Source organism: Cololabis saira, chromosome 12, assembly GCF_033807715.1.
Source record: "Cololabis saira isolate AMF1-May2022 chromosome 12, fColSai1.1, whole genome shotgun sequence".
Classification (NCBI taxonomy): Eukaryota; Metazoa; Chordata; class Actinopteri; order Beloniformes; family Belonidae; genus Cololabis; species Cololabis saira.
Window position 1 is genome coordinate 15,988,465 of NC_084598.1, and position 21,596 is coordinate 16,010,060.

General features: G+C 44.0%; 1 protein-coding gene across 1 annotated transcript; it reads right to left on the reverse strand.

The window, feature by feature from the left end:
• Positions 1–329: 329 nt before the first annotated feature.
• On the reverse strand, positions 330–18,868 carry tfe3a (transcription factor binding to IGHM enhancer 3a). The gene is made up of 11 exons (XM_061735713.1): positions 18,685–18,868; positions 14,535–14,633; positions 14,329–14,394; positions 14,098–14,254; positions 12,064–12,243; positions 10,702–10,788; positions 6,759–6,873; positions 5,241–5,297; positions 4,907–4,982; positions 4,597–4,744; positions 330–3,629 (listed from the first exon to the last, which is right to left on the reverse strand). The coding sequence occupies exons 1-11, from the start codon at positions 18,810–18,812 to the stop codon at positions 3,279–3,281; spliced, it is 1,464 nt and encodes a 487-aa protein (XP_061591697.1). The 5' UTR covers positions 18,813–18,868; the 3' UTR covers positions 330–3,278.
• Between the last annotated feature and the right edge of the window lie 2,728 nt (positions 18,869–21,596).

The window sequence follows — 21,596 nt, forward strand, 5'->3', positions numbered from 1 at the left end:
GCATTTTTTTTATTTTATTTTGAAGAATAAACCTATTTAAACAAACATACTTAAATAATGCTGTAAATCTTCATTCAGACCTTTTAAAATAAAAGCGTTCAGTTGTAAAATGTTATTTTTGCCAAATCACCAAAGTTTCAGAACAGGTATTGTTAAATCAATAATAAAGATTCTTGTTATTCTTTTATATTTATAACTATTCATCCATCTAGGTGAAAAAAAAGTTCAGATAAAACAAACCAAATGAATGTTCAATGTAACTTTTCCTCTGTCTTCTGTAAAGGCTGAAGGCAGCTGCTACAACGGCACAGAATGAACATCAGCAAATGTTTAATGTTCCATAAAAGTTTTAATGAACAACATGAAAGTTGACAAAAACAAACAAGAAGTTAACTGAGATCACAAAAGGACAATGAAACTTCAATGAAAACAGAATTCCCTTTTGGAAGAAAATGTTCCCGATTCCTGACAACCAGTATTCATGTGGATACCATTGCTATAATAACCAGCCTTCCTGTTCTGCTTGTGGTTCTGAAGCTGACCAGCTGACCTCAGACCAGCAGAACCCGGACCAGGATCTGGCTGCAGAGTGGGGAGAACACGGAGCTCCGCTACACACCAGGAACACATGAGCTCCATCTCCAGAGTGTTAGTTTAGGGAAGTTTGGGGTTAGTTTAGGGGATTTTGGGGTTAGTTTAGGGGAGTTTGGGGTTAGCTAAGGGGAGGTTGGGGTCAGTTTTGCCCATCAGCGCTCCACTTCTCCAGACCCAGACCCTCACACTCAGAGCAAGCTTCCTCCTGAGAGCTAAATGGTAGAAGCTTTGAAACATCTGATGTTAGAAAACATTTAACAAGGCTTCACGCTCATGCTGAAGTAGCAGCTTTTAAGAGTCTGGCAGCACCAGTCCTCCCAACTTTAAGCTATAAATAAGGAGTTTTTATCCAGCCAGATAGACTTTATCAAGCGGAATATATGTTTTTTTCCCCTCTGAATATCTCTGACTCTTCGGATTGTTCAAGACTTTTAAAATCCATGACAGCGGGTGGTGCAGTAACCTGAACGTTCTTGTTACACCTGAGGGTTTAAACATGATGGCCTAAAGGAACAAGAAGGTACATGAGAAACTGAAGAACTATCAGGGGTTGAAGGAAGATGGAGAATGGATGTGGAAGCAGAAAGAAACAGTGCCCCCAGTGGTAGTTGGAGGATATGGAGCCGTATCGTCCAAGTGTCTCCAGCAGATCCGAACAACATCAGAGATCTCAGTCCAGAAGATCACCGTTGTAGAAACAGCAATAATACTGCACAGAACTCTCAAGCCCCCAGACCTCTGGTAGAGGACAACCGTCCATACAGGAATATTTACAATCCCTTTTACCAACGTATGACTTCACATTCAAGAAAGAAGTCTAATCACCTGCCTGTCCTGTCTTAAACCAGTTTCCATAATGACCACCCAGACATTTATGTGTGTGGCGAGTCAGATTTGTGACGTTGAGCGGTTCAGCCGACAGTACGACACAAATAAAAACTAAAACCTGAAGAAAAGCATTGGTTGTTCAGCATAATCTCTTTTTCCCAATAAAAAAACCCTGCGTTTATTTCCAGCACGTTCTGATTCTAGATTTGTTCCTGTACAGATTTATATTTACACGATGGCTCAGGTGAACGCACACCTGCTCAGGTGCTCGGACCAGCTGGACCGCTCAAACCATGTCAGGAGGTATGAAAAAAACTGCAGCGACGCCAAATCAGCTTCTGGTGTTTCAATGCTGACAATGCTGAACAAATCCCAGCGGCCACCATGGTAACAAGGGAATGCAAAGTGCCTGACAAAGGTTCAATGTTACCATGGAAACACTAACATAAGGATGCTTCTGAAAACAGCAGTCTCAGTCATCAATTGGAGCTGCACAGCGTCAAACTCCTCCTTCCTGTGGTCCCAGGTTCCTATCCCAACCTGCAGGTTGGTCACCCCAATAAAAAACCATAAGGTTATCATAAAAGTTTAAGTTAGCAGCCCTATAAATACTGGGTTTTGGTGTAAAAACATAACTAAAAATCATCTGATGGGATAGTATGTCACAATTTAGAAAAACAATGCCAAAAGGGAAAGACCCCAACAATGGTCGTACAGAAGCAGTTCTTGCTGCATATCAACTTGAAAAGAATTATAAAACCATTTCACTTTCAAGAATGTTGTCAGTCTCCTCAGTAGTGAACATCCCAGTGTTTTTTAAATAACTGCTGTTTTAGCTCATGTATGGAGCTAGAACAGTCTCAATAGTCACAGGACAATTCACACGTGCGTAGGACAAGATACACAAATATAACCTGATTTACAAACTCAAAACGTTTCTGTTTAGTAAAGCCTCTAGTTAGTGTAAACGCTAGTGTGTTAGGGCCAGTAGTCATAGCTGCAGCTACAGGACAAGACTAAAGTAGTCTGTTGCAGGGGGACTCCAACATGATCCACTAAGCAGTGCCCATCACCCCTCCTCTTTCCTGTCTCAGTTATTCATTTTAAGTATTTCATAGCCATCGTTGTTGTCCATTGTTCTTGTAGTTTGTTGTGCTGGTTCAGACCTGGGACAGCTACACGGCTCCAGCGTCCTGAATCCTTCTCAATTCAATTCAATTCAATTCAATTCAATTCAACAGTCTTAATTTCCAACATGACAGCCGTGCAAAGGAAAGGACATGCTTGAACGTACTTAAACAATGAATGCAAGAGACACAATATGTTTTTGGTAGTAGCAGCAATCTTCACATGTTCGAAAAGGAAGAAGTAAAAAATGTATGAACTCAATACTATGTTTTCAGATGGACCACAGAAAACTGATGTGGAAACGGTTTCATAACCTCCAGATGGATGTGCAACAATGGTTACATCACTGATGTCTTTCCCTCTTAGCATTGTGTTATCGCCTGTCATTTATCTGATACAAAGGCCCGCTGCGATCAGATGATTTCTACTAGTTTAGAAGAATGAACCAGTTTCCATGGTAACACCTTTGAACACATTAGACTTAATATGCCTCCAATAGACAGATCACAGTCAAAGAGACTGGTTACCATGGTGACCCCGGACTCTAACAGGAAGCAAATTGGTCCTCTAAAAGAAAGCAGTAGTAGTGGTTACACCGCTTTACCTTTGTACTATGTTTATATCACGGATCCAAAACTGTTCTGTTAAAATAAAAGATGACCGCCCCCCCAGTCTGGGGGATTAGGATCCTCCTGGTCTGACCAATCAGATCCCAGCCTGTGGTGCCATCAGACGTCTTCGTCCATGCTGAAGCTGCTCCTCCGGCTGCTGGTCTTTGAGGCTCCGCGGTATAACAGGGGGTTGGACCCCGGACCCAGCCCGCCCTCCTCCATCAGCAGCCCCCCCAACTCCGTCAGCTCCACATCAGACATCAGGTCTGGGGAAAAGACGGAGGGGGCGCTCTGCGGCTCATCCAGCTCCACAAAGCTCAGGGCATCCAGACCCAGGGAGGGGGTGAGCATAGAGGATGGGGAGGGGGAGGGCTGGGGCAGCGGGGGGGACAGCAGAGTCTGGGACCCTCCAGATGGGGGGAGTGAGGAGGAGGACAGGCCGTTGAGGCGGGCCTGGATCTCCAACTCCTGCAACACAAAACAGAAACAAGGAAAATGTACACCTGAGAATCTGCAAATGAGCTGTTGCTGGCTCCTCCCCTTCACCAACCACTGGGCAGGTACATAAAAAAGATGACATTAAGCAAACATCCAGGGTTTGCAAACCCAAGAAGGTCCTGAGAAGACCCAGACCAAGAACCATTTGATCAAATAAATACCACTAAGAAAAATTTGGTAAAATTAGGGAAAAAAAAGGTGGTTGTTATGTCAAATACCAAGTATTCATACTCCAAGCCAGCAGAGGGCGACCACACACAGAAGTGCTGGCGCTCCCAGGAAAGGCACTCACTGGGACCATGTTCACCTGTGCACTAAAAGGCATGACATGAAAAGCTTGGTTTGGTCTGAGTAAGCTCTCTCATGGTAACAACTCCTGATTGATTTGAAGATGCAACTTGTAGTAAAGAACCAGTTTTTGAATGTGGATGTAATTGGTTTTCTAGTTTAGTAAGTCCAATGCAATTTAAGTTGACTTAATTTGTTTATGCTAATTTAAGCTTAAACAAAATACTTTCTATTGAAAGTAGTTAAACATGTTACTTATGTTTTAGATAATATTGATCATTTGATAAATTGTTAAGTTAAGAAATTGAGAAGTTAATGTCTTATGTTTATCTTAAAGGTTATCAACCTACTCTTCTGTATCCCATCCCATTATTTGTTTATCCCCATTTAAACCATCAAATCAATCCCATCGTCAAGGAAATAAAAAAAACTTTGGATTAAGAAGATTTGAGTTGTCCTTTGCTTCCTTCTACAATTGATCGAGCAGTTTTTCAGGTTTGGGCAGAGTTGTGGTCACAAAACACATAACTTGACAGTGGTGTCTTAACGTCTGTGCTAGTTCCTGTTGGCCATAATACCATGTTTGACCTTTAGCGTGTCCCACCTGTAGATCTATCCCCTGAAGATGTTTCACCCATCTGTGTCTCACCTGTATGCGCAGCAGCAAGTTCCGGTTGGTGCTCTCCAGCATCCTCTGTCTCTCCTCCATGTCTCGCGCTCGCTGCTGGTCCTTCTGCAGTCTCCGGATGTAATCCACCGACGCTTTCAAGATTGTTCCTTTGTTCCACCTTGATTCCCTGACGACCAACCAGACACCACTCACTAGCACAAACACACCTACACCTGTTCTGCATCATTTCACAGCAGTCTTGTAAGTCTTAGTAGTAATAATAGTACTAGTATACTGGCAGTGGCAGTACTCACTGTACTATAACAGTAGTATTAGTAGTGGTACTCACGGGTCAGGGGATTTGGGGATGAGAGCTCCAAGTTCTTTGATCCGGTCATTGATGTTGAAGCGCCGCCTCCTCTCAACTGAAAAAAAGAGTCACATCAGCCAGGTGATGATAGTAAACACTGAAGTTACTGTCCTTGGCCAGCAGAGGGCAGCCTCCACTAACAGCAGCTTCATTGAACTGAGCAACAGACGTGTGATGGATGTTTCATTCAGCTGGAAATTTGTTTGATTACAAGAACAACCAGCTGAGCCACTTCGGAACCCGGTAACGGGTCTGTGCGGGTCTACCCGAGTCATATTTTCATCTGATGGAGCAGTGGTGTAGCAGTACTCACTGAGGTTGTGGTTGTCCTTCTTCTGTCTCTCTTTCATCAGAGCTTTGGTCTCCACTTCTACAAGAGAACAACAACGTTGCTCCAGACTGAATAAACGTTGTACAAATAAACACTGAATAAATGTTCAGGAAAACTAACTACAACATCCCGTTTAAACCTGAACCTCGGACCGAGAAATGAACACAGAACTGATGTCACTATTGATTTATACAATAACTAATCATGTGGGTCTTCAAAGTCCTTCCTTCCTGCTGCCAGAGGATTTAGGATAGCAAGTTACACCCAGGTGCTGCTAATCACCAGTATTGATGAGCTGAAAATCATATATATATATATATATATATATATATATATATATATATATATATATATATATATATATATATATATATATACACACACACACACACACACACACACACACACACACACACACACACACACACACACACACACACACACACACACACACACACACACACACACACACACACACACACACACACACACACACACACACACACACACACACACACACACACACACACACACACACACACACACAGTGAATAAATGACTGTAAATGAACAGCTCTGTACTGAGTCGTGGACTGGAGCGGGAATCAGAAAAGGTTCAGTGTGGTCAAGAACCAGGTTCAGGGTGGTCCAGGAAAGATCAAACAGCTTATTTTTGTCTCCAAGAACTTTATGGATTTTAACTTTTGCTTGTGTTTCAGCAGAAAATCTGCTGAGAGTTCAGTTTGGACAAAAATGTTGACTGAACAGGAAGTTGTGTGTAAGAGAGAGAGAGACCACTCAGAGGAAGTTGGGATGCTGACTCTGGAGAACAGATTTCAGCACAAATGGAGGGGGGAGGAGCTCTGACATCAGAGGCCAATCAGCTGAGAGCTCTACAGGACGTCTTGAACACAGGTGTGGTTCTGTTAGCTGTTTGATGCAGAGCAGCAGCACCAAATCACAGCAAAGCCTCCGGCATGTGACCAGAAACACAGAGCAGGTGTATTCCAGGTCTGTGAGGTCACTTCCTGTATGTTCACCAGCTCGTATCCTCAACTTCTGGTTCTGATTTCACGCTTTAGAACTGAGGAAAACAAATCAAAGAGTCCGTAGAGTTTTCCAAAAAAAACATCCTTGATGTTCAGGTTTCTGACTGATGGTGGTTTTATTCTAACAAAGGACATAGCTGAAGAACAGCTGGACAGATCCGTAGGACTGACACCTGTATTGGATCTTCACACCCAACAGGATGAACGGAGAGTTCACTAATCTGCATCACTTCAGTCATCACCCCATCACGATGAAGAAAAATCTCTTTGGGTTTTCTCCATAGTTCAGCTTGTAGAAGCTGAGAGCTCAAAACTGATCCAGGTTGACCTGAGTCGTCTAATTTCATGAATCTAGAGGAGTTTCCACTGGAATCTGATTCCTGATGGTCAACCACCAACGATGAGGCTCACCTGTCAGGTCACGTGTGCAGGGTCACGTGTTTGTCACTTACCACCAACTTCCTGCTTGACAGGATGCAGGTCGGCCGGGCAGCTGTTGCTAACGGCAATGGTGGTCATCGCTCCGCTGCCTCCGTACAAGTCCAGCACCTTCCCCGACACCGGCAGCTGCAATGGACCAATCACAGGACAGGATGAGAGGAGCCGGTCAACTCCTACACACAAGTACATGTGCTAACAAGTGGGCACAAGGCCCAGGTCTTCCATGGAACACATCAAACCAGGGGGCCCAGACGCCCCTGAGAGGGATTTTACTTTTGTGAGGCAGCAAATCAGACACCAAAAGAGAACATGTCAGAGAACATGTGGATCCAGAGCAACATCAGTGATCCGTGTTTTTAATATGGTGGGGGTACAATATCTAATGACCGTTTGGTGGTTAATGCCTGGTGTCTGCTGTCTGTCTAGCTCTGCTAGTCCTGGTTTTAGTTCCTCTAGTCCAGGTTTCAGTTCTTCTGGTCCTTGATTCAGTTCTACTGGTCCTGGATTCAGTTCTGTTGACACATGTGGTTGACCAGGACACCAGATGTTGTCCAGTCACCGGATCTGAATTCCTGATTCTGCTATTTGAATTCTGCTTCAACTCAGTTTTGTTTTTGATATTCTTGTTTTTGTAAATCTAGATCCATCCATGCAGAAGATTCATCCACACACATCTGATTAATCACTACGTCTTGATGGGTCCTTTTCCCATCAGAGCTCTTCCTCATCTTCAGTTCAGCTGGATGTCAGATGCAGGAACAGTTTCCAGGAAGTGTAGCTCCTCCTCCTCATGTGAGTCACTGCAGCCCATCTAAGAGTACACTGCTACATCCTGTTCAGATCATCACATTGCTGAGCATCTACAGTGATTCTGTTCCATATCAAAAACACAGAACTTAGAACCAAAGCGGAACCAGTCTTTAGTTTTTAATCGACCTGTGTTATCTCACGTTCCTGCAATTTGCACATCTGCAGCTACGAATCAGAGCCACTAAATATGGTCACTGATTGTTTCAGTTGCGGTTTCATTCAAAGGAAGAAGTACAAACACCCTGATGGGCTGCAGCATGAACAGATTCAGAACGAATTCAGCTGACCTGCACTTCCTGGTTTAACTGCTGCATCTGTGATCAGTGCTGCAGCCCCGATCCCAACATGTTTCAAACTTAAAGCAGCAGTGACTTTCAGCCAAAATGCACCTAATCTGTTACCTGGTGTAAAGGTTTTAACCCTGAACGTCTGCTCGTGAATGTCTGGTTGGTCACCAAGGTTTTAACTCTGCGATGGAGCAGAGCTATGGTGGCTGTAAGTCAACAGTTAAACATAGAAGCATAATCCATCCATTGGCTTTTTGGACAGGAGGGTCTAAAAGTCACCACCTCCAGCCTTTACCGGGGAGGTCATGGGCAGATTTCCCAACCCTGTCCCTCAAAGACCACTGTCCTGCATGTTTAAGATGTCTCCTTGCATCAACACACCTAATTCTAATGAATGGTCCTCATGAGCTTGTTATCAATGTCTGGATAACTCTGTTGATGACACAGCTCCTTGTATCACGGTGTGCTGAAGCAGGGTAGCATCTCAAACATGCAGGACACCGGAATTAAAAACCCCTGTCATAACACATTTGAAACGGCACCACAAGGATGTAAATATCGCTGCTGCGAGGAAACAAACCAGCACCGCGTCAACGTAGCTAAACAGGCTTTTCCCAGTAATCCAGTTCAGCTGAAGCTACAACTAACGCCAGTGGTGTTTTTATGGCGGAGGATCTGCGACCACTCAGTTGTTGAGAACACAGGTTTTAAACACATTTTATGTATTTTGTTTAATTTGAGAATATTGTATTTAATGGTAATAGATTTAAGCAGTATTCTATTTTTTATTCCCGTTTTTATATTTTTTTATTTCTTAAGGTTTCATTTTTAATAAGAAAATGTATAAAACATAGCTAGTTTTGTTCCCTGACTGTACCGAAAATGAACTGAACCGTGATGTTTGTGCACCGTTACACAGGGAGTTTGCCCTCCCACCACCTCACCCCCTCGGGGCGGGGGGTATGAGTGAGGTGTGGCTGGTACAGGTCACTGAAGGCGTGGGCTTCGGTGTTCTGACCCGGCTGCCAAAACTGCACCTCAGTACATGCCATCTTTTAAAAAAAAAGGTACATTTTGAAGCTTTTGACACGTTTGCTAACTCGTTATTTTGTTTTAATGCCTTTTTTGGATTTTGTTTGATCCAGCAACAGAGTTCACAATTCCTGAGAGGCGTCATGGCATCTTGGAATAAGATAGAAGTGGTTCAAGCCCAGTCACCGGGGACCGGTACCGGAGACACTTGTCAGAAACAGATCAACCTCACACCTAAAAGTAAATATACACTAAAGCTTCTCATATGATACTCTGAATGCAGATATTTGGCTCTTCTTCCTCTCTTGTCAACCACCTCTGAACACACTGAAGCACAGATCATGGAAGTTCAGTGGCGCCGGCGCCGGGAGCTTCCAGCTGAGTCGTACAAAAACAAACTCAACATAACAACCGTTCCTCCAACTCAACTACAACAATAAGATAAACTGCAGCTTTTACCTCCGATTTAAATCTCCTCTTGTCATGGTCTGGCAGTAACACCACAATCCTCATCCTCTCTGATTTAGCAGTAACACACATTCATATTAACACACACACACACACAGAGAGCTGCTTCTCTTCCTCTTTCTGTCCAGATGACTGTTGAAAAATGAGGAAACGCCTCTTTAAGAAAGAAAACTCCCAGTGCTTCAGCCCCCAAACCCCCCCGCTGAGTCTCCGCCCACAGAAAGGAGGAAGTGTAGAAGTGTAGAAGTGTGAATCTGAAGCCGCCGCGGCACCTCTGGGTTCATCTGCACCGACGCGTCAAGAATACAAGTTCCTCATATTAAGTGACTGAAGTCTTATTTATCAGAAAACGTCAATTTTACAGCTAAAATCTCAAGATAAAGATGTAGTTTCTGAAGGAGAAAACTGTACAAACTGATGTGACTCAGCAATGAATGAATGAAGTTGAATGAATAAAGTTGTTATTGAATGTTTACGTGACTTTCAGAGTCTGATATTAGTCAGCTGCAGGTGTTGCAGGACTCCAGAAAGTGTTTCTCCATTGGTGGACCGGGATCTAGACCGGTCTCTCCTCCTGCGGATGCAACACTCGAGTTACAGCAACTTTGCTCTTTATTTCTCACGTTTGCACCTCGATAATCCCGTTGGAACAACTTGCCTTTATTTCTGCAGCGGAGGAATCAGATCGTGATGCTTCATGTTTTAAATATAAGTTTATATTGTTCACATTGTTATACTTATGATAGTGGTGATCGCGGACATCCACTTGTAGGACTCAATAAACGTGTACATTGGGCTTAATCCGTCAGTATATAACACGTGTGACAATAAAGGTGAACGAGGATCCATTTTTCATCCACCAACTTAAGTTCTGGTATCGGTTCTTAAAATACAAACAAGAAAAGGAGAGTATAATGATGCACTAACGCTGCCCATAAACATTCACAAACCCTTACGATCATAATACAATCCCCATAATGCAATGCAGCTTAAATCGGAAGAAATGCCCCCAAATAAATAATTTTTCCAGGCCTCAACTTTTGACAGGACTGTCTCCAGCTCACAGCCGATGTTTTTTTAAATTTGTTTTAGTTGCTTTTGCAAGTTCCTTGTTAGGATGAGCGGTTTTTAAATGGATAGTTATCCTCATTATCGTATTCAAATATATCTACTTGAGGGAGGAGACAGGGCGGAGAGTTGTGCTCCTGCATCTGCGCTTAAATCCACGCTGATTGTGATGTTCAAAGAAACGAGCGTGGATTTGAGAATCCACTGACTCTTTGTACATGAGGCCCCAGGTGTTGTCAGTGTGTTAGTTCCCAGGGTTACCTGGGTGTTTTGCATCAGTGTTCATTACCGTGTTGGCGAGTTGCAGTTGCGTCAGAAACTCGTCATTCAGACTTGACTCCAGGCTGATGATGTCATCGATGACGGCCTCGTCCATCTGAATGAAGAATCAGAACCTCTCGTCAAGCTAAGAACCAAGTTATGATCAGGAGGTACTGGTCTGAAACGTTAGGGATCGAGAAATCACATTTGTTTGGTGCATAAATGTAGAAATGAAAAAAAAAAAAAGAAAAAGATAAACAGCTTCTATTGTAGCGTTAATACTTTATTGATGTTGTTTGTAATTATTATTTTTTTATTAATAAATCCCTTTTTTTAAATAAAAAAATTAAATATGCAGTTCCTCTAGCGACCACTAGGGACCAGATCCAGACCCGCAGATCCTCCACCGACAGCGCTTGACCTCCTAACATCTGCGATGTGAAGATCTAACAGCAGGTTTCTTATTTTAAACACGTCTCACACTGTTAACTGGTCTAAGAGACTGCTGAGACCAGTTTCTGTGTTAGTCAGGCTGAAAGTGATAAACAGAAATAAGAGGAAGTTAACAGATGGATGAAAAGAAGTCTCAGCAGAGGGGCAGTGCTGAACTGAACTGTGGGTAGAAAACCACTGAAGCTACTGGTCCAGAGACTCCGAGACGAGTGATGGAGTGGTTCTGGATGCAGACACGTGCAGATTAAAGGAAGAAGCAGGGACTGGGTGCAGCGCCAGCAGCCTGACCAGGTCATACAGTGACTCCTGCATGTAACCGAACCGGAAACTGACTCAGGATCCACGAACAGCCGACTTAGCACTCGCACAGGAACAAACAGCAGCTCTGATCCGTGTCCCATCAGCCATGATGGAGTCATGTGACTCAGACGAGAGGCAGGAGGTTCAGCTCCATCTGCTGCCCTCAGCTGCTCTCAGTCCAGCTCATCTGAATGCTCGCTTCCCTGCCAGAGTTCAGCATTCGAGCTGAACCGATGTACCGAGCCACAGCAGCCACTAGGGGGCTCCCCAGAACCAGGTCCAGCCCATAACTGCCAGTGTGATGGGCAGAATATCTGAGAAGTGTTTTAAAATGTCTAGTCCTGAAGTCCAAATGTATCACTTTTGCTCTTCTAAACTCAAAAAGAACTTCATTAAGTCATAACTTTACTTTCAAATTTGTGATTTTATATGTAACTAAATCTCTAAACTTTCTTTTGAAAATCTTGCAGGTCAAAACAAGGTAAAATCCTCGTTTTTCTCGAACAAAATAAAGAATTTATTAAAAGGAACATAGTTCGATTGTTTTTTTTCTCTAGCAAACTATCAAGGTGATGATGAAGTCAGAAGGGGGGGGGTCACACCTGCACAGGTGCATCACATCTGCGTTTGTTCTCACCTCCTGTTTGGGGCTGCTGTCCATTGGCTGTTCCCGAGCAGAGCGCGGCTCAGGGGACGGGCTTGACTGCACATTCGGCATCTGATTGGACGTCTTTGTGGTGGACAGGTACTGACGCACCTGCTGCCTCTGAGCCTGCTGGATGTGATACCTGGTGGGGTTCTCCAGGTGAGTTTGCACCTGTCGGACACATGCAGGAGGTGTTAGACAGATAGTGAGAAAGACGAGGTAACAAGGTCATCTTTATCTACACAGACCAGAACTGCTAACCAGCACAGAAACATGTCAGGAGCAAAAACGCACGTCACGATGCGAGAGAAACAAGGAAGGATAGACGTTCTGGACGAAGTCAAAGTACTGTCAGTTAGCATCACAGGTTAGCATGAGTCGCTAGCTCGTGGGACTGTAAGGTGGGCGTGTCCCAGTCAAGTACCAGGTTTTTCTTCCTGCCCGTTTGTCCCCCTTTGGGGTGAACGGGGGGGGGGGGCTCTTCAGAAGCACTGCGGGTGATGTCACAGGGGGTGTGTCCAGGTGTTTTGACCGGGCTGGGGAGACGGAGAGCGACAGCCCCGTGTTTGAGTCCAGTCTAGTGGGGCTCTGGGGTTTTACCCCTGAGGGGGGGGGTCACACCGACACCTGGACCTGGTGACCCCCCCCGTCAGACAGAACCTGCTGGAGTTCACAAGTGTCTACGGCGGCATTCAGAGACCCGCTTCTGCTCCTCTGTGGCGCTTGGAGTGTTCTGGACATGTCAAAGTTCTGAAGCTTTGGGCGTAACACTGAGCAAACCCAGCGACCTCCTGACCCTTCACACGCAGGAAATGCAGTAACGACCGAGTCAACGTCATTCATGGCCGCAGAGGTGTCAAAAGTATTCACATTCATTACTCAGGTAGAAGTATAGATACTAGAGTTTAAAAATACTCCTGTAGAAGTTGAAGTATCAACTCAAGTTTTTTACTCAAGTAAAAGTATAAAAGTACTGGTTTCAAAACTACTTAAAGTATAAAAGTAAAAGTAATGTAAGGGGGAAAAAGCCATTGAAAATTAATGCATCTTAGTATAATGCAAATATATTAAAGAAGCATATATGTGTACTATTGAGCATTAACATGTGTTTCAGAGAGCAGGAGATATGATGACTAGTTGCCTATAAGTATTGTAATGGTGCAAAAAGTCAAACTTCAGAGGCATGTTATCATTTATCTTAACCTTTATTGGAATGTACATCCAAGTTTAGTTGCAGGAATCTGAGGCAACGGATGTAAGAACAAAACTGGACAAGAACATCTGTGCCACAACCACAACCAAATTTAACTGGATAGTTTTTTTTTAAAGGCCGAAATGAGACAGAGTAACAAGGCTGTTTTTAAAATGTAAGGAGTAAAAAGTACAGATAATTGCGTGAAAATGTAAGGAGTAAAAGTAAAAAGTCGTCTGAAAAATAATTACTCCAGTGAAGTATAGATAACCAAAATTTCTGCTTAAGTAAGGTAACGAAGTATTTGTACTTCGTTACTTGACACCTCTGCATGGCCGGTGCGGTTCTGCCCGTCACTGCAGTCCAGACGCAGACAGCACTCTCTGCTGTAGTCGCCAAAGTTCCTTTACTGACCCAGAGACCGGCACCAAAGGTTGGGTCGGTCCTGACTGGCCGCCAGTGGACCAAATGGCTGGCGCTGTGTTGACCTCTGACCTAACAGGGTAAATTCATTCACATTCTAACGAAAACACATTTCATGGTGTCGTTAATGTGACTAGTGGTCCGAGGAGGAAGACCGGCTAAGAGCAGGTAGCCTGAACGGATAGCAGAACCCAGAACATCTGATGTACCACCAAAGCCACATTTATGGTTCTGACGTAGCTGGAAACACCTCGGTGAAAAGGTGAGACTTGTCCCTGGATGTGGATGGCGAGGACAAAGACAAGGGGATCATGGTGAGGGCACAGCTGGAGGGTGGAGGCGGAAGAGGAACCTCCACCTCTCCGCCAGTGTCTACCGATGAACTGTAATTGACGGTTCAGTCCTCGTACCTTCAGAACTTCCACAGGAACCTGAGCGGGTGAGCAGGAGGACACAGACACAGAGATGGGAGAGGAGGAGTCAGAGATGGAGCGCTGCTGCTGCTGCGCCTCCTTCTGCTCCTCCTGCAGAGCCTGCTGTCGCATCAGATCCTGTCGCATCAGAACCCTGCAGGACAGGAGGAGGACAAGTTATCCTCGGTGTCTCTGGGGAGGACAGAGACACAACACCACGGCTGTTACCTGGACGACATGACTGATGCCAGCGAGGGTGAAGAGGAGGCCGGGGAGGAGGCTGGTGCTGCAGAGCTGTGTGAGACACAAAGAGACACATAGAGACATAGAGAGAGAGAGACAGTAAAAAGAGAGTATGAGGAAGTGTGGGCTGTGGAGGTTCCCAGCATTCTTCAGTACCATGTCCCGGTTCACCTGTAACTCAGGTGTGTTACCTGATGCCGATTGGCTGACTCTTGATCTGGTAGTAGGTGTCGCAGTCAGAAGGAAGCAAATTGTCGACTTCGATGTCAGCAACAATCCCAGACTCCACCCTGAAACATAGACAAGAATGACCGATCAGCAACCTGATGGACCGACCTGACCGACCTGCAACCCGATGGACAGAAACAACCAGTGGGCAATAGAAGGAGCTGACACACCTGCTGGTTCAGGAGTTTTCTTCAACTCATTAAAGTACTGTTTTGTTCAGAAAATATACATTTTGTAGAGAATCTTGTGATGACTAGTTCTGGGCAGCATGCTGGGCGAGTTACATTAACTTTTAACAGGAGAGAGAGCGAGCTTGTTATTATTGTTAAATTACGTCGGTCCACCCAGCATAGGAATCCTGGCAACTGCTTCAAACCGTACTTGAATACTGAAGAGTACTAACTACACCACCCTCAGCCGAGACTCCATGACTACAACACCGCCAGCCTTGCGAGTCCAACAATTAAAATGTTTCGTTCTCATGTTTGACGTTGCAGAAGAACGAAGAGCAACAACCTCTGGCAGCTGGTAGCTCTCGCCACTTCCTCTGCGGGTGTGTATGTTCTTGTGTGTCATGCTGTACGGGGACCCACGTAAGATGTAAACTATAAACTCCTCCTTTTGATGGATATTCACAAGAAACCAGGAAAATCATAGAAAGTGAAGATATTTCTAAATAACTTATGTACGTAATGTACTTTTTTGTGAGCACATGGTTAGAAAATGGGAAAGTTTGATAAGAAAAATGTTTTCGACAAAGTGGGGCCTCTTTTACAAAGTGAACTATTTACGCAAAACAAGGACACTAGGAACATTTTCAGGAAGCTCTAGCAAAAAGTTAACATTTTCTTTGGTCCCGTCTCTCTGGGGGGCTGGTCCTGGCTGGATCCCGGTCTGAAGTCCCAGGAATGCAGTGTGAAACTCTTGTCCTCACAACGTCTGAGATAGACATGAGTGTGTGGGGGGTTTTCTGCTGAGTCACTTCCTGGTCCTTGTGGTCCACATGTAGCTGCACCCTGGTCTCCTGCTGGTCTGAGACTACATGGAGCCAAGGACCTGGGGACGTCTGGACGTCTCTGCGGGTTCTGACCTATTTAAGTTTTCAAAGAATGTGGATCTGATGTGACGGGAATGAACATAAACAGTTCTTCAACCCCATCACCCCCCCTCCTCCGATGACTCCGTCTGGCTGTACTCTGGCGTTCACTTCCCACGCTCTTCATATTCATGTTTGTTTTCAGAGGAAGAGGGGGGGGGGGGCACGCCTGGACCTGTCGAGTGTTTTTAACCGTCGACTCTCACGACTTCTTATGTCACGGATGCGACAGGTTACCTGACGTAGGAGGAGTCTGGAGTCATGGAAAACCCCAAACATTGCTCTAAAGTTATAATACCGGTACTCGAGTTGTCCTGCTCTTCCCCCCTGCAGTGTCCAAACCCCCCGCTACCAGAAACTCTTTATTAAGCTGTTCCTGGTGATCCTCCAGAACCACAGGTGTATCACACCGAACGAACAAGACGACTCCCGTGAGACCACGTCCAGCTTAACAAAGCCGTCCCGGGACCGGGTCTCACGCTACCAGGCAGCAGCAGACGCTGGGCCCAAACTCGGCCGGTATCCACGCCGCTCTTCAGTGCATATTTAGCTTTGAATGCCGGCACTGCCTAAACTCAACCACATGTCCACCGGATGTGGCCCTATGTATGAAATCTGGGACACATCTGGCTCACGCAACACATGCCAAATGTGGCAGAGTTCATGAACTTGGGACACATCTGGCCCACATAGTATTTGCCAGTGCCGTAACTGTGCCAAGAAAAGCCATAGAGGTGTCCACAGTGTCCAGATTAGGTCCTAGTATGGGGTACCAACTGTTGGTGGTTTAAAGCTACGACGCCAGACTGTAACGTTGTAAAGACGACCACTCTGACACAAAGACTCAGCTAGAAGAACAACAACAAAAAAACTACTCCAGTAGCGAAACCAGTCTGATCTCTGGCGTTTCACTGCCAGGAACCAGATTCCTGTGGAAAAACTGCCTCTACACCCGTCACTCCCACAAAGGCTACACAGAACCTGGGCGTCACGTTTGATGACCAGTTATCTTTCTATGACCATGTTGCCTTGGTGTCCCGGTCGTGCCGCAATGCTCTCTACAACATTTAAAAACTGAATCTGACTTGATATACACCTGGCACAGGTCCTGGTTATACCTGCTACAGGTCCTGGTTATATCTGCTACAGGTCCTGGTTATACCTGCTACAGGTCCTGGTTATACCTGCTACAGGTCCTGGTTATACCTGCTACAGGTCCTGGTTATACCTGGCACAGGTCCTGGTTATATCCCGCCTCCACTGCTGTAATGCTCCCCTATCAGGCCTTCCAGCTCCAGCCTCTTCCAAGAACACCTTCTGTCGGTATCTGTGCTCCCCCTTTAACTTCCCAAACTGCACTTGAACGCCGTCTTGGCGCATCTAAATATCGTCTTATCTACACCTACTTTGTGATCTACTATGTTACTGTAGCTTGATTTTACTCCTCCTTCGTTTTGATTGAACAATCCCCGCAGTGATGTGGATTTGAGAACCACCATTGATCCTATTGGCTGTTAAGGTTCCACAGAGGTGTCAATCATCCAGGTCCACTATCCTTCCTGAGATACGTCCTTGTTCAGCAGCTGCTCCACACAGAGGTACCAAAACATCCTGAATAGCTCACTGATACCAACAAACCCAGAACTGTTCTGTTACAAAGGAATTAAGACATTTATATCAACTAAAACCAGTTTCATAGACCTCAGTGACACAGGTGCGACTAAAGGTCTGTCTAAAATCGGTCGTGAACATCCCTGATCCACATCAGGAACATCGGTCCTGGTCCAGTAGATTGGGAGATGTTACAGGAATCCATGAATCCATGAGCTCTATAAGAGGAACAATTAGCCAGATTCCTGCCGTTTATCTTATGCATTTACAGGACGGTCTCAGAAAATTAGAATATTGTGATTTTCTGTAATGCAATTACAAAAACAAAAATGTCATACATTCTGGATTCATTACAAATCAACTGAAATATTGCCAGCCTTTTATTATTTTAATATTGCTGATCATGGCTTACAGTTTAAGAAAACTCAAATATCCTATCTAAAGAAATTAGAATATTCTGGGAATCTTAATCTTAAACTGTAAGCCATAATCAGCAATATTAGAATAATAAAAGGCTTGCAATATTTCAGTTGATTTGTAATGAGTCCAGAATGTATGACATTTTTGTTTTTTTTTTTTAAATTGCATTACAGAAAATAAAGAACTTTATCACAATATTCTAATTTTCTGAGACAGCCCTGTATACTTATTTCTGCTAGAATTTCACATTTTTTATTCTTCATTTAAAACCAGATTTAATTACATGCTTCTGCTAATTACTGACAAATTAATCTAAAAATATCCCCGTAGCAAGGGCTGAAACCCTCTCTTCACTGACAGCATGTGAATCCCAATGCTGATGAAAATGTGGACAAATGTAAGATAGTGAGATAGCGGGAGAGGAGGAGGAGGAGGGACGAGCCTGGACCGGCTCGGCTGTTTTTCCCGGAGCAGATGAGCAGGATTACTGCCGGATGACTCATTGCAGATGGAGTCAGAAGTAAAACAGTAACAACAACATCTTCAGCACTAACATGCTCCCAAACATGAGCCTCAGCTGCACAACCAGCTCAGCACTTCCTACACACTCCATTCAAAAAGTTACACCTTTAAAACTCACTGAAACTCGGCAACGCTCAAAGTAAAACGTGGTTTACTGAGTTTATGTGAAGTGATGAGACGATTTCAGCAAAAGAACCCAACAGAACTGAACCCTGTAGTTCGTGTCCTGTAGTGAAGTCGGAACCACTGAAACCGAAGCATTCAGCACTGATTTCTGAGCGGAAATAACGGCGAGTCAAGGCTGATATATGGTTCCGCGTTACACCAACGCAGAGCCGACGCCGTAGCTTACGCGGCGACCCGCATCACTACGCAGTATGCTGATCTATGGTCCCGCGTAACACCTACGCCGTAGGCTCTGCGTCGATTTAACGCAGGACCATAATTCCGGCGTTCTTCCTCACCGGACCAGGTTGAGGGTTTCCGCCGAGTCCAGGATGACGAACACGGTCTGCGGTTGCAGGGCCCCGTCCCCCCGCGGCCCCGGCTCCGCTCCGGGCCGGACCTGCTGGTCTGCGCTGACGGCTGACATTTCTGGAGAGTCCTGACAGAAAGCAGCGGAGAGGAGAGAGGACGTCCCAGCAGCCACCGCGAGACCAGCAGTAGCGGGGGAGAGGGAGCATAGAAATACAACAACCAGATCAGAGAGGGGGTACGGAGGAGTATCAGGGCCGTGCAGGAGAAAAAATATTTGAGAGGAAGATTTTTTTTTATTGTGCACTTCGAGAAAAAAGTCAAAATGTCGAGATTAATGTTGAAATACAATTTCAAGAATACAGTCGAAATGTTGAGAAAAAAGTCAAAATATCGAGATTATTGTTGAAATACAATTTCGAGAAAAAAGTCAAAATGTCGAGAATAATATTGAAATACAATTTCGAGAAAAAAGTCGAAATGTCGAAAAAAAGTCAAAATAACGAGATTAATGTTGAAATACAATTTCGAGAAAAAAGTCGAAATGTCAAGAAAAAAGTCAAAATATCGAGATTATTGTTGAAATACAATTTCGAAAAAAAAGTCAAAATGTCGAGAATAATATTGAAATACAATTTCGAGAAAAAGTCGAAATGTCGAGAAAAAAGTCGAAATATCGAGATTAATGTTGAAATACAATTTCGAGAAAAAAGTCGAAATTTTGTGAATGAAGTCAAATTTTCTCGAAATTGTACTTCAACATTAATTTCGACGTTTCGACTTTTTTCTCGACATTTCAACTTTTTTCTCGAAGTGCATAGGTAATGAAAAAAAAAAATCTTCCTCCTCTAAAATATTATTTTTATTTTTCTCCTGCCTGGCCCTTATACTCTTCCGTAGGGGGGGGTTTCTTTTCAGAATCATAAATAAGTTTATTGCCAAGCAAGTAGTTTAACACACACAAGGAATTTGTTGTGGTGATTGGTGCAATACAGAAGAACAAATAATATTAAAAGAAAAAATGTACAACATGTTGGTTCTAAAGTGCCGGAGTAAATCAAGGAAAGGCAAGTTTATTTGTATAGCACAATTCTACACAAGGTAATTCAAAGTGCTTTACATCAACATTAAAAGCGGCAAGACACAATTAAAACATAAATAACAAATAAAATGAAATAAAATGATAAGAAAGAGGTAAAATAATAAAAAGCACAAGTTGTTAAAAGTAAGGGCAGTAGAGTACAGCAGGTACACATCACATTCTTAAAATGGCAAGACTTACGTTTCTATACGGTCAAAACGTACAAAGACCGGGTCCAATACAGTATTACAAAAGTAATCTGTAACAATTCATACAGTGAATTAAACCAATTTGACAATTCTATGCCACAATGTCTGTTTCACAACTAACAAGAATTACGTTTCTATACGGTAAAAACGTACAAAGACCGGGTCAAATACAGTATTACAAAAGTAATCTGTGCCGATTCGTGTGGTGAATCAAACCAATTTGACAATTGTACGTCACAATGCCTGTATTAGGGGCTTATCATAACTTCATGCGGTTTTCAAAAAGTATTTAATTTAAGAGTATGCTTAAATAACAAATGAAATGAAATAAATTGATAAAAAGAGGTAAAATAATAAAAAGCACAAGTTGTTAAAAAAAATAAGGGGGTAATGGGTAATGAGGGATAATGAGTCTGTACAGAGGTGACCTAGGATGTGCGTTAATGTGACGCATAAGGTCAGTGGAGTCTTTACGTTAATGTAAGGTAGAGTGGGGTGGGTGGACAGTCTGTGGTAGACGGGGGAGAGGGGGGTCCGGGGCCTTGTTGACGAGGACAGCTGCAGAGCAGGTACAACCAAGACGCTGAGATTTACTGCATTATTTTTGAATTTAATCTGTTTTTTTTTCATGAAATTTATTATAGAGAATACATGGTGAATGTAACAAATATAAATAGTGCCAGTCATTCATCCATTCATCCATCCATCCATCCATTTTCCACCGCTTATCCGTTCCCGGGTCGCGGGGGCAGCAGTCTCAGCAGGGATGCCCAGACTTCCTTCACCCCAGACTCTTCCTCCAGCTCCTCCGAGGGGAGCCCGAGGCATTCCCAGGCCATAATTCCCATAATTTCATTATAACTTCTTCCCTTAATTAATACATAGATGTAGAATAGAAGCAGACCAATCACTTGGTCTGCTTTCCATTTTGTAAAGGTCCATACTTTGGACCTGAAACCCTTTTAACCAGACAACCAAAGGTCTTTGGCCCAGATCCGTTCCACCACTTCAGTTGGTCTGGCTGAGAAACGCAACTTTAATTTCATCCCAGACGGTCATGAAGACATACATGAACCTCAAGGACGCGGTCCGCAGCACAGCGAGGCCACGATGGCGTCCACACACTGGAGATCTGATTAATTAAGCTGTTTCATACAACGGTTTGTGGCTCGGTTTTGGATCTGAGGAAATGCAAATGATCATGTAAACATAGAAGGGAAGCAAAAACCCAGTTCTGCCTGATAGAGACAACGCTGCGTTTCTTCAGTGGACTGAAGGCAAATCTATCTGTCAAGTGTGCTACACGTCTACAAAAGCAAAAGTGATAATATGTTTATATGCTTATATGGCTCTTGGACTGCAGTCATTCGTGTAATCTGATTAACCACAGGAACAAGACAGCTGATGCTGATGTGGCCCGGGATGGCCCGGATGTAAAACGACCTTGGTGATGCAGAAGAGACGCTCAGATCAACCCGCTAAATTAACACATGACCAATATTTAAGTCTGGTATGAACAAAGTTCATACCAGACTTCTGCTCAGTGACAAGTATGCGGCGGACTTCCTGCAGTGAAATCACCTAAAACCACAAAGTTACCCGTGATTCGTGC